At 35.7% G+C, this 13725-nt stretch overlaps 2 protein-coding genes across 3 annotated transcripts; both read right to left on the bottom strand.

Moving 5' to 3' along the window:
• Positions 1-58: 58 nt before the first annotated feature.
• Positions 59-3392, bottom strand: LOC107765554 (uncharacterized). The gene is made up of 3 exons (XM_016584219.2): positions 3264-3392; positions 2301-2364; positions 59-2036 (listed from the first exon to the last, which is right to left on the bottom strand). Exon 3 carries the CDS (start codon positions 1995-1997, stop codon positions 516-518), a length of 1482 nt encoding a protein of 493 aa, XP_016439705.1. The 5' UTR covers positions 1998-2036; positions 2301-2364; positions 3264-3392; the 3' UTR covers positions 59-515.
• A 756-nt stretch (positions 3393-4148) lies between these two features.
• Positions 4149-8750, bottom strand: LOC107765550 (uncharacterized). Of its 2 annotated transcripts, XM_016584214.2 has the most exons (4): positions 8442-8750; positions 6858-7169; positions 6478-6718; positions 4149-6023 (listed from the first exon to the last, which is right to left on the bottom strand). In XM_016584214.2, the coding sequence occupies exons 3-4, from the start codon at positions 6703-6705 to the stop codon at positions 4371-4373; spliced, it is 1881 nt and encodes a 626-aa protein (XP_016439700.2). In that variant the 5' UTR covers positions 6706-6718; positions 6858-7169; positions 8442-8750; the 3' UTR covers positions 4149-4370. The 2 variants fall into 2 exon arrangements, with proteins under 2 accessions (XP_016439700.2, XP_016439699.2); XM_016584213.2 differs by lacking the exon at positions 6858-7169 and having other exon boundaries at positions 8442-8688.
• Between the last annotated feature and the right edge of the window lie 4975 nt (positions 8751-13725).

The following is a 13725-nucleotide window of genomic DNA, read 5'->3' as shown; positions in this document are numbered from 1 at the left end:
AATTCTTCTCAATTTCTGATGTTCATTGAACAAATACTTACAGGCTAAAGAATTAGAATAACAGCAGAAACTCTTTCATTTTGGACTAACAATAACAGGAAAACATGATACAAAGTTTCTTTCCCCCACACACCCCTCTTTGTGGACATATAGAATTCAAGACTAAGAAGCAAATAACGGCATGTGCCCCTCAACAGAGAAATCTGGACTATGATTTTATGCAGAAAAAAATCCAGTACTTGATGTTAAGAGTTAATACGCTAACAAGTGCCTCAGCTACTGAAAGCTTAACATGGGTGAGTTACTCATCCAAGAATGTCTTAAGACTCAACCAAATTGACTGTCCTAAGCACTCATTAACTCGATCAGAAATCAAATTTGAGTGATCAATCCCTATAACTAGCTAAAGTAATATAGTCACAACGACAGTAACAACGTATTAGTATCATACAAATACTGCTTAAATTCCTGCACTTCCCTCGCAGATTCCTTGTGTCAAAAAGAGAAAAGTAAGTTTATGATCTCCCAATTGCTGGAGAGGATTTTGGATGCTGAAGGGAAATTATAGTTTCAAAAGCACCCACCAAAGCCTTGACCTTGCTTCTCCTGGTCTCGGCAAGCTTGCTTGCAGTAACTTCAATCACATTGTTGAACAAACTTGGAGCTTCTTTAATGTCTTCTATAGACTGGGGCCGAAGATTTACTTTCATAACTTGGTCTTTAGCAGTACCTGAATGGTCATCAGCAATAGATCTGCTCAAGCCTTTTCCTCTAAGATCACCATTTTCATTTTCGCGCTCATGATCTTGTATGGAGACTTGCCTATATTTTAGTCTCCTTGGACTACTGTCTTTCTCATACTGGGAATCAGTTGTCTTTCCCCCTTTGAACTTGAGCATCTTAGGACTGCAATCTTCATTTTCTAGGCCAACTTGTCTAGCCCCCCTTTGATGTTTTATGTCTTGTTTCTGGTTTGTAGTTCCAGTTTGTCCGGTGCTAATGCCTGCTGCATCACTGTTAAAAGACTCATTTGCTGAAGTTGATGGTAGCGATACCACTGAAGACGAGGAAATGGAAGATTGGGTGGTACCAATGTTTCTTGAGCTACTGCCACCTGAAGATAGAGGAGAAGATCGGTTGCAAAATGGTGATGAAGCCGTCTTACCTCGTGTTGGACTATCTCGATCCAAAGAAAATTCTTTGGCATTACTATTTTCCTGAGAAAGCCCTGAAGTGTGGCTTTTATTTTCTTTAAGATGCAACGTCTTCTTTGGAACATTTTCATGATTGATTTGTGCAGTCTTGCTTGGTGTAAGACTAGTCCTACTGTTAAGTTGAGATGCCTTTCTTGGGGAGTTGTTAGTGGATGTTGTGCTTGATACCTTCTTCACTGAAGATTTTGGAGACAATGAAACAGTTGAGGTAACAACACTCTTTTTCTTGCTTAGCACGGAGGATCCACCGTCCTTGTCCATTTTACAGCTGTGGTTTTGTCTACTGCTTGATCCTTCCGATAAAGACTCGTGAAGTTTTGAAGACCTACCCGGTATAAAGATGTCGCTGTATCTTCTGTGATGTCTTCTTGATGCATTTTCTTCTAAAGGCTTCAGCTTGGAATCACATTGATGACTTACAAAAGCATCTGATCTTTTGGTGGATGTTGGGATTTCACGTCCATTGACTTGACATGTTTTCTGGCTCTTGATCTCTGAAGATTGTTTAGTTGAGTTTGGTAGTTTCTTCGTTTCTGAGATTTTTCCTAATGTTGCTCCACATCTTGTGGGCCGGGGAATCTTTGCCTTTGTTGGAGAATCATGGTCAAAACCAGACTTGCACATATCGTGACAAGAACCTGTTGGAACGCCAAGATAACGTGACAAGACCTTGGATCCACCCATTTCAAATCCTAGGCTACCGGTTGAGTTCCTTCTCACACGACTGACTACACGCTCAATTTTGTCCAGGTTTTCAGGTATACCACAAGACATATCAGCCATTGTACTAAGAGAAGGAAATGAAATCACAAACCAACACCCCTGCAGATAAGTTCAATATGATATAGAGGGTTCAGAGTAAGCAACAAAAAATCTTCTTGTGGTTGTTTTTCTGTTTACAGAAACAACAACAACGCCTAAATCACAAGCAAGTTGGTGTCCGCTAGATGAATCCTCACTGTCGTCCATGTTGCTTCATTTAAACGCATCCAAATCCAATATTAGAATAATATTAAGAATATACTTTGTTGTGATTGTTTTCTTGTTTACTTCTAAAAGATATGATCCAAAACAAAGAGTACTCACCAGGACTTGGAAGCAAGAAGTAGCCGAGTGCTGTTTGAACCGTCAACCTCACAAGTTTGGCATCCTAAATAGATAGAAACAAGGACATGTTAACTGTTGAAGATCAGGTGGGGATGCTTTTTCATCCATTGCTTTGTATGACTTAAGTCTACATTCTGTCATAAAATGCAGATAAAAAGGAAAATGATAGACATTTAGTTCCGCATAGTTAATAACATTCATAACCTACAGTAGCTAAGATAAACTGGAGGATTCACAACTGTCATCACCTAATGAACAATAAATTGAAAAATCCCCGCGCTCACAATTATTACTAACTTTATCGGAAACAACCTCTCTACCTTCACAAGATAAGAATAACGTCTACATACACTCTACCCTCCCAGACCCCACTTTGTGGGATTACACTGGGTTTGTTATTGTTGCATTATCGAGGCTGAGAACATCGATCTAGCACAGATGTTTCTGTATCAAGATTTAATCAACTTATCCATTTTTGACAGAAATTTTATATTCCTTCTTGTTCATGACATTCCGACGATAAAATAAAATATTCTATAATTCCCTTCATCTAAATGATAAAAAGATTATATTCCAAGAACTATATCTCCCAATTGTCCTCCCCTTCTTTAGCTTACCCTTAAAATCAGATTATATATTCAAAAAATAAAATCTAAAAATTGAAAGGATGAATATGGCTTGGATGAGAGGGCTATAAATAAATCATACCATTGAGACATTCATGCAAGTAGCAAAGGTGTTAGCAATATTCAACCAAAATAAAAGATTATTATCATAGAGTTAAATAGATACAGAATTGTTTTTGATCATCAAAAAACATAACTCAATTCTACAAACAAGACAATCAAGAAGCTTATAACTACCAAATAAAGAAAATAAAAAACATCTGGAATTATTTATTTTTTTAAAATGTTTAGTTGAAGGGAGGAGTCGAAATTGTACCTGTTCCTTACATGTAAGGAAGAGGGACCCCAAACAATTGGTTGAAATTTTATTTTGTGAAAAGAAAGGAATAAGAAAGAAGGGGGAGGTTTAGAATTATGAACTTCATAATCTAGTGGTGGAAAGGAGCTTGATCTTATTATTGTTAGAAATCAGAATTGATAAATTTATGTGAGAACAAGCGTAATTATAGCAGAGGAGATTATTTTTGTTGAAAGAGAAAATCACAGAATAATTCCAATAACATAGAAAGTGAAAATAGAAAAAGTCCTAATCCTTGTGCATTGTAGATTTTAATTCATATCAAACCGTTTGAGTTTTGTCAATCATTTAATATTAGTTGGTTTGATTCCAAAGTTTTGAAACTGAACCAAGCGTTTAATAAATCTAACCTAAAGAAGAAAACTTGCCCATAAGTAAAGGAAAAGGAAAATACTTATACTGTGTACTTGGTGTTTATACTAAATCAAAAGAAATTTAACCTAAAGACTTACAAATTAAAGTGATATTAATATTATTTAATCATATCAAGTGATAAAAGTTCATATGCAAGACACGCGTCTTATATTCATTGATTTATTGCAAACACATATTTTGTATTATTATCAATTTTCCTTTTTACAAGCTTTTTTCTCAGACTAAGTTTATAAAATTTTGAATTAGGATTTTATGATTAAACTCATTTTTTAAACAAACTCATTGAGATTACCTAATAAGTAAGGAACAAAATGATGCAGTCAAAAATGAACTTGTTATCTTTGAATTTCAAATTTGGCCCCAGGATACTATTATCTAGCTTCATTAACTTGGGATGAACAGTCCCTGGGGAAAAAGGAAAAGAAACAGTTCACTCCAAACTAATGTGGAGTAATTCAATAAGTGCCATGAACCAAAATGTGGTTTTTTCTGTAATTAACAACTTGAATGTGAACAGTTCCATAGGACTAAGTGAAGTATCCTGTATGAATTCTAGGCTAAATATCTGTACATAACATTTCTAAGACAAAAATTGATAATACTGGCAATCAACTTTCTGTACTATTAAGTCTATAACTTAACTTATGAGGCTATAATATAGGTGGTGTCACCACCATAATCTCCATTAAATTACTCATCAGCTAAAAAAGAAAAAGAAGACCAAATATAAGACTGAGCTCTCCGAGCCCTTTGCCGCCTTTTTGTCAGCCCCCAGCCTTTCAAAAATCTGTCTGTGATTCCATGCTTGGTATCCAGAGTATGCTGCAGGAGTGAGCACATTGTCCTCTTTCCATCATTGGACCGTCTCCTAGCTCTGGAACTCATCCTACTCGGAGTTTTCCTCCACGTACATGTTTTTGGAGAAATATCTTTTTCATTTGCCTGATGCAAAAGAGAGTCAACTGCAGGTACTGACTCTCTCAGATTAAGCTTCACAGTCCGACTGCAATCATTCCTATCGGAAAGAGATATATCACGCTCAAAATGGACTTCCATGCGTTGTTCAACCTCATTCTCTGGAAATCTTGCCAAAGCAGCAGCAACTTCAGCAAGCCAACCTAGATAGTTATTAGAAGCTTCAGATGATTCACTGATGGCAGTCTTTGAATACCCCTGAACGGCAGATGATGAAATAAAAATAAGTATATCAGCTGCAACCTTGTCAAGTTCCTCAACGAGATCACTATGGCCTCCTTTTGACAAATGGAGTGATGTACCAATCATAATGTCCTGAGAATCTCCTCTAGGTGGAGAACACTCCTTATTTTCGGGGCTAACAGGACCTTCCACTTCCATATCTCTTTCTGCAGTAGGCGTTGTTGCTTCACTTGGACTAGACGATAAAAACTCTTCTTTGATGCAAGAGTTTAAGTCAATGCAAATATTAGTTGTTGAAAGCTTGCTATCAATTCTAGCAGCTATAAGGTGATTATCCCTGGTACATTTTCTAGATTCAGTTGTAGAATCAGGAACAACGCTAATGTCAAGAACCTCAGAATTTTTATGAATCTCTACATTTCTTCCTTCAGGGAAATTAAGACGGGAAATGTTGGAGGTAGACGCAGACTGGTATTCAGACAAATGGTTAGGAGGTGTCAAATTTAAGTCCATGCCTTTCCCTGAACTAGTGCAGTTAGAGACCTTATTGTCTTTAACAGCAGCGATGTGTTCACATGTATTTTCCCTGATTTCCTCGTGAATGTTTTCAGATTCAAATGCAGAATTCTGCCACTCTGATTCAACAGGCTGTACGGGTTCATTTAGGTCAAACAAAAGAGAAGTGCCCCTGCAACTTGAGAGAGAAATCGATGAATCTCCAAAGTTGACTTTAGAATAACACTGAGGTTGAAGCTCTGCGATCATAATATTGGGCTTTTTAACAGGATTTTCCTCTTCAAATGGCTCCCCATCTTCATTGTCTATGTATTCTTCTGCTGGAACTTCAAGATCCAACATTCTCTTTCTTGATACATTGCTTTTCGATGATGATAAGTTGCATTCTTTTGAGACATTTCGTCCTGAAAAATAATCACCACCTTGTTGCACAGTCTTACCGGTAGAATTAGAAGACTCTTGAAACATTTCTTTACTTGGTGCATATGGCTCGATGCTTGTGAGGTTTACTATGGGCCAATAGCTTTTGCCGGAAATTTCGGACCTTAACTGAGACATAAATGTATTTGACTCGGCCTGAAAGTGTAAATGATCCTCCACTAGTTTTCTCCTTTTAATCTCATCCATTAATTCCCTTTGTCTTCCATATACGCGATGGAGTTCCATAACCTGAAGAGAACACATTTAGATATCTGCTCAATCATGATGCATTTAGTGAATCACCATGTAATGAAGCACTCTCTCAAGGTTACCATTGAGAAAGACCCAACTTTGATCAGAAACTAAATGCAAACTTACATATAGCAGGCATACACTAGATTTGTCAACAACAACGACTATGCCTCAGTCCCAAGCAAGTTTGGGTCGGCAATATGAGTCCTTACTGAATAACTAGATTTGTCAACCAAAAAAATGAAATGAAGGAGAGAGAATCTAGGAAGAAGAATCACCAAATCTAGTAACATCTCAGAAGGTTTATTTTAAAACATGAGAACAGGAATAGATATATATAAGTATAATTCACTTGCATAAAAAGCAAACTGAAGATTCAGTCAAATAAAGACACTTTTGTAGAACATGACTATAATCTGTTTCAATGACAGTAAACAGCTCAGGTGTATACCTGATATCTAAATGTTGATTCATGCCTGAGTATCATCTGTCTCAATATTTCCTTTTGATGAACTAAATCCTGGTTCTGGTTCAGCATGAATTGAGGCAATGAAATATTGAAGCCTCTGCTACTGTTCCAGGTAATATCATTGTGAGATATTGACCATGAACTACCACTCGGGGCTGCACTATGATCTCTTGGGTAGTAATATTCGGGGAGATATCCAGTGCACTGCATCTTTCTACCCTCCCTGAAACACAAAAGGCTATAGAATTTAGATTGTAACATGCAAATAAAACACGATAGTGCACATTACGTTCATCACATAACTTAAGAAACGGGGAACCCCTTTTAAGTACTAATAAAACTGCATATAATGAAGTGCTCACAAAGTGGTCACGCATGTTTCTTTCCCTCCTTTGAGGGAGAGAGATGAAAAGCTTCCCACTCTCGAGATATCTTCTATTTGACGTATTTTCTCTCTCCTTCAAGATTCAATTTTCTTGTTTACAACACCAAAAGATTTACTTGAGTCTTGCTCTGACTTTCATGTGATGAGGAGAATTATATCGAAAAGAAGATCAACTGTTGTCAAGAATATGCAATCTCATACTAAATTAAAAGATGCATGTTTCATTTTCTCCATTGTTTTCTCTGCTTCACTGAGCTTAAGGTCAGAACGGATGCAGAATACTTGGAACCTGGTGAAGGAAGCATGAAAGACTAATTTAGAGCATCAAGAGATTCGGTTAAGAGCAAACTATCAGAGGGAGAGGAATGTGTGTCAAATTAGTGTTAGCACTTTAAAATTGATACCTTTCTTTCTATTGGATAATAAAATTTGCTAACAAAACAAGTACTTGATACAGAATTTAACAGAGGTTAAGCTCCAGCCTAAATAAAGAGCATCATCTGCATCACGAAGTAAGGTCACCTATATTTTTCCTTTTTGACAACTCTCACACAACAAAGCAATTACATTGAAATATAACTAAGTTTATGCTTGGTTGGCATGTATTGGTTTTCATAAGAATAATTGTCATCATTTTTCATGTTTAAGAATGTAATATGTCGTGGTTGTTTCAGATTCAATCCGAGTCATCTGCCACAAGTTGGAGTTCAAAAAAACATAAAGCCAATTAACAAGATATGTAAACTCGTCCAAACTCAATGTGGAAATAGAACGAAGGAGATGTAGAACAACAACAACAACAACATACCCATTGCAGCCCCCACAAGTGGGGTCTGGGGAGGGTAGTGTGTACGCAGACCTTACCCTTAACTTTAAGAAGGCAGAGAGGCATAGAAGGAGATGTAGAAGAACACCACAGTTAAGCAAGCAAAAACCAGGGAAAAAGCACTCAGCAATGTAGCCTTAGCAGCACATATTGAAAAAGAAAAGCAGAAAATTTTTGAAAAAGAAAAGCCAAATATTACCAAGCAATTTTCTCCAACTAAGTAGACAACAAAATATGGTAAGGAATTTTGGAGATATTATTAGTTGTTGGCACTTGGCAAAAGAAAATTACACTTGCTCTCATCCTTGAAACACCCAATTAGAGTAATTAAGAACTTGTTGGAGACAACACTAGAAAACCCCATCTGACTTTTTACCTCAAAAACTTGTAAACATACATCATAGTCTTAAGATAAAGAATTGAAAATGCAAGTACTTTGAAACCAAAATTCAGAACAAAATCGTTGAAAAGGGTAAAAAGATCACAATGCACAGATCCAAAGACAGAACTAACAGTCACAAAACTTGCACACACAAAAGGTAGAGATAAAGACAAGACACTCAAAAAATAGAAAGAGGAGAGATGAAACAACACCAACTTCCCAATACAGCAAATATACACAAGCAAAGATGCAACAACGAGAGGATAAAACATATAAAAAGAGGACCTTTACAAGAGAAATCCACTAAGATTGTCATCAGAAATAAGACAATGAACAGAATTTCAAGAAATTACCAAAGATCAAGTCTTTTTCAAAATGCTCAGCTTCAGAACAAAAAAAAAAACCAGCAAGATGTATCTCATTCAACGCTAGCTCCAGCTCCTAGCTAACACCAAAGAAATCCAAGAAACCCCATCAACCAGAAAGAGGAGATAGCTCAAAAAGAGTAAAATTTAACTCAGAGAAAACTGGAACTTAACAAAAAAGAGTCTATAAAGCCAAGAAAAAAGGAAGCTTGTTAGATTGTCCAAAGTCATGGCAAAAATCGAAATGCGGAAAGGATGGAGTATTTTGGATCTGGTGGGACCACTGTGTCTCTGTACAAAGGAGAGAGAGAGAGAAGAATAATTAGTACTAACTGACATGGGAAGAGAGAGACATGGAATTTGTCAACATATTTTGGATCTATCTTTCCCATTTATATCTATTCTTGGATTTTTCTTGGTGATCAAGTGTTTGAAAAATGGATCATCTTTTTACGTTCTTTCCACTATCCTTGTCCTCTTGCCATGGACCAATTACTAACTACTTAAAATTTGCTAACAAAAATCAATTTGCTAATGTTGAAACCAATTTAATAGTATGATTTGACGTAAGCACAAGATAGAATTTTTTTCCTCCTATGTCTTTTTGGCTAGAGATTCCAATGGAAAACCATCTACATTAGCTTAAAATAATTTTCCGAGGGGTAGTAGCCAGTTGATCTCTCTTAAAAAGGAGTTGGTATCTTTATCATTTATTTTGTACGTCTATTATATTATAATGTATTCAATGGATTTCAATTTTCTCTATACTATACATAGAAAGATTTACTTTTCTAGTATTAAAATAGTATTTCATTCGTTCACTTTTAGTTATCAAGTATTTCAAAAATAAATTTTTATTTTTACTTGTCACTTTATCAAGGTAAAAATAATTTATTTTTTCGGTTTTGCTCTTAGCATTAATTACTTATTTTAAATCATTTTTCAAGACTATACACCAATTAATATGAGTATCATGATAAATTATATATTTTATTTATTACTATTTCTTAAGGGATATGCAAAATCAATAGTGGACAATTAAAAGTGAACGGATAGAGTATCAATTTCTATTGAGCCGAATGTGTAACTGACAAAAGGGAAAGAGCTTTTTTTCATATATGTTGATTGTACAAAAGGTTAGTTAATTTAATCAAAAGTAGATGATAATCATTTGTGTTATTATCTGGGTTGTCATAATGATTGGTTTATTTTCTTGTCAAATTAGCTTCCCCTCAAACACTAACTATTCAAGATTCGATTAAGTGGTTGTGACACTTGTGAGTGGAAAACTTTTGGTTAGTCTATCTCAAATTTTAAATGATTGACGTTGTACACTTGCATTATTTCATGCTCAAAATAGAGAGAGAAAGAGAGAGAGTTATGTGGTTTAATTGTACGCTAACCATAATATTACGTAGTAGTTTTCAGCATTATTTAATAGAAAATAATAGGGATTATATACTCCAGCTAATCAGCATCAACTAAGTTTGAGTAAATGATTAGCATGAAATTAATTTAATCCAACATAGAATTACTAGTGTGATAAATTAGATTACCCTTTTCCTTGATTTTTGGTTTCCCAATATAAGGTAAAGTTGAGCGTAACAACACATGTTTTTTTATTTTTATTTTAACGAATAACAAATTTGGTAAGAGATAAAGAGGAATGACTAGTATAGAGTGACTTCATATTTTCTTCCTGGGCTGGATGTTTACGGTCCACAAAGGGATAGAAATGGGTTGGGCTGGATGCTCTGCCGACCAGACGGTCACAAAATTTGGGCAAAATATAAAGAGGAATTTTCAGAAACCACTATTGTTTACTGACTATTAACTTTCTATAGCTAACATATACATAATTACTTCCTATATCTACTATTCAGTTGTTACGGTTGTGTATTCGTTGTATTCGCGCTACTATATTCATGAGTACAGTAGCAAAAATTGCCTAAAAACAGGGGAGTCCAGCTGTACGCGACTGTATTCAAATGTATTCGCGTCATGTATTCATGAATACAATAACGACAATCACCTTTAAAATAGGCATGTCCAGCTATCTGATAACGGAAAGAGGATCAATTAACGTGATACATTCCTAATATAACTCAACAAAATCAATTCTACATAAATTTCGCTGCTATTGTTCTGTATTTTATGTATTCACGCGACTGTATTTATAAATACAATGAGGTAAAAACACAGGGATTACAGATGTTTAATTATGTATTTCATGTATTCGCGCGACTGTATTTATAAATATAGTGAGGTAATCCGCCTAAAAATAGTGATTACGGGTGTTTAATAACAGAAAGCGCAATATTGAATTGTATTCAATTTCACTATATTAAATTCAGTTGTATTCAAATAACAAAAAATCAAGAAAATGGGGTGTATATTGTTCTATTCAATTTAATTGTATACGTTGTATTTAATTCACAGATATTCACTATTATACATTGTATTCAATTCACCTTATTCAATTCGACTCTATTCAAATAACAAAAAATCACAAAACACGGTGATATTCGGTTGTATTAAAAAAATACAGATATTGGGAATACATAAATACAGGTGAAAAATAATATATTTATATAAAAATATAATATATTTGAGTGTATTTGTACAGAATACAATACATTTATATCATTGTATGTGACTAAAAAAACAAAAAAGAGAAAAAAGTTCCATGCTTCCAGATGAGAAGATTGTGTTCCATGCTTCTCCTATGCCAAAGCATGACCTTCTTGTTCGCAATCTGCCTCATGAAAATTAGCAGAATTTCATCTCAAGAAGTGAATCATGTTCTTGTTTTAATTAGTTTGAGCAAAATTAAGATCTAGCAATCGTGTTCAGCGATTCCAGCATTCAACCAGATTAGGAGGAATTTTGCTCGAAGAGAGAGAAGGAAGAGAGAGAGATTGAAGAAATTTTTTGCTGAGATTTTGAGAGAGAATCGTGTATTAACTAAAAGAAAGAGAGAGAAAAAACATGATGTAACGACTCGGCCAGTCGTTTCGAGAGTTATAGCCATGTTTTCCCATTTCTGCTTCTTTATGTGTTGTTCAGCGGTGTTGAGTTGTATCGAGTTAGTAGGTTTGGGTCCGGAGTAGTTTTGAAGTGAAATGAACACTTAGTCTCTTAGTTAGAAAGTTAAGTTAGAAAGTCAACCGGAAGTTGACTTATGAATAAACAAATTCGGATGTGGATTTTTATGATTTGATTAGCTTCGTTGGGTGATTTTAGACTTAGAAGTGTGTTCAGAATATAATTTGGAGGTCCGTGATAGAATTAGGCTTGAATTGGCAAAAGTTGGAAGTTTAGAATTTCTTAGGCTTGAATCCGAGGTTGATTTGGTGTTTTGGTGTCGTTTTGGGTGTTTCGAAGGTTCGACTATGTTCAGATAGTATTATATGACTTGTTGGAATTATTGGTTGACATCCTGAGGGCCTCGGGTTAGTTTCGGATAGGTTTGGGTTGTGTTGCGCTCGTTTTTCTTATGTTTCAACACTATTTCTTCAAGCATAAATAATATCATATTGAACAAATGAGCTCCATTTCTTTTTTGATTGAAGCATTAGATCCGTATCGTAATTATGGACCTGTAGCAAAAAGAATTGTCGAATTTGGACATCGTATGAGGATTTTATGGTCATTTTACTAAGAATTAGGTTGCCAGATTTTTTTAGATTAATTACGGAATTGCCACTAATTGCAAATATTAAAACCTACATATCTCCTTCATTATAAGGTCAAATTGAGTGATTCAAAAGCCTAACTTGACTAAAATTTCACAAAAAATCCATTGGAGGTATAAAATACGAGTTTCGGGATTGTTTGGTATGAGAAACGAGGCAGAATAGATGGCTGAAAAATATATAAAATGAGGGTTTGTTCATTCGGTCATATTTTGAATTGGAGAGCTCGGATTTGGGCGATTTTGGGGGCGATTTTCATCATAAGGATTGGGGTAAGTGTTCTCTACTCAGTTTTGGTTATATTACAAGAATCCATCTTCGTTTTTGAGATTTGATTGATGATTTCAAAGTGAAATTGAGGGAGCTAGAGTTTGAGTTTTGGAGAGTTTAAGTGAGGATTTGAGGGACCAAACGGAATCCGATTTTGATAAATTTTATATGGTTAGACTCGGGAGAGGACGAGATTTATTATTCTATTATTTTTGACTGATTTCAAAACGTGGGCTCGGGGGCCGGGTTTTGGCCGGTTTCAGATTTTTGGCATATTTATGTAGTTTTTATTGTGAAATTCGATTCTTTAGACTATGTTGATAGTAGTATTCTGATTTTTGGTTAGATTCGGAGCTTTTGGAGACCGAGTCCAGAGACGAGGGCATCCCGGAGTAGGATTTTATGCTGTTAAGGTAAGTAACAGTTTTAACTCTGGCTTTGAGGGTATAAACCCGAAGAATTTGATATCGTGTGACTATTTGGAGGTGATACCCATACTAGGTGACGGGTGTGTGGGTGTATACCTCGAGGGATTCAGACTTGGTCCATCCCGTAAGGCCTCATGGCCATCATCTGTGTTTACGTAGTTACTTGTTGTTGAACTTGTCTGCCTTCATGTTAGAGATCATGCTTAGACTTTATTTATGCTCACATTATTTGTACTCGGTCATAGAAATTATTGTATATTTTTACCTCAGTCTCTATTATTTGCTAATATGCTGTGATACTTGATGTAGGCTATGTTCCTTTATTTGTTGATGATGGTGAGGCTAGTGAGGTACATGATTGAGTGAGGCCGAGGTCCTGGTTGTGAGGATATTAATACCATAGCGCGTGAGTTATCCGCGTAGCGCGTGAGTTGACCGTGCGGGTTCAGGTATTGATACCAAAGCGCGTGAGTTGCCTGCGTAGCATGTGAGTTGACCGTGCGGATCCAGGTATTGATATGATGGCACGTGAGTTGTCCGTGCTTAGCGCTTGGGCTTTGGGAGCCCCTCCGGAGTCTGTACACACCCCCAGTGAGCACAAAGTGTTGAATGTTTTGAGTATTGAGTGCTGAGTGCGAGTAATGAGTGATGGAGTGACACTGCTGTGAGGTTGTATTTATTTGTGTTGTTGCTGCATTTATCTGTTAAACTTCTTTGTGGCATTTACTGAGTTATGGAATTTACCTGTTTATTTTTATTTATTTTTAAATTACGAAAATAAATAATTGGACTGTTTTACTTAGCTCGTCACTACTGCTCAGTTCCTTAGTTATTTCTATTACTACTGAGTCGGTTGTACTCATACTACACCCTGCACTT

Source organism: Nicotiana tabacum, chromosome 22 (assembly GCF_000715075.1).
Source record: "Nicotiana tabacum cultivar K326 chromosome 22, ASM71507v2, whole genome shotgun sequence".
Lineage (NCBI taxonomy): Eukaryota > Viridiplantae > Streptophyta > Magnoliopsida > Solanales > Solanaceae > Nicotiana > Nicotiana tabacum.
Note: the sequence above shows the minus strand (reverse complement) of the source record. Positions and strands in the feature narration are given on the sequence as shown.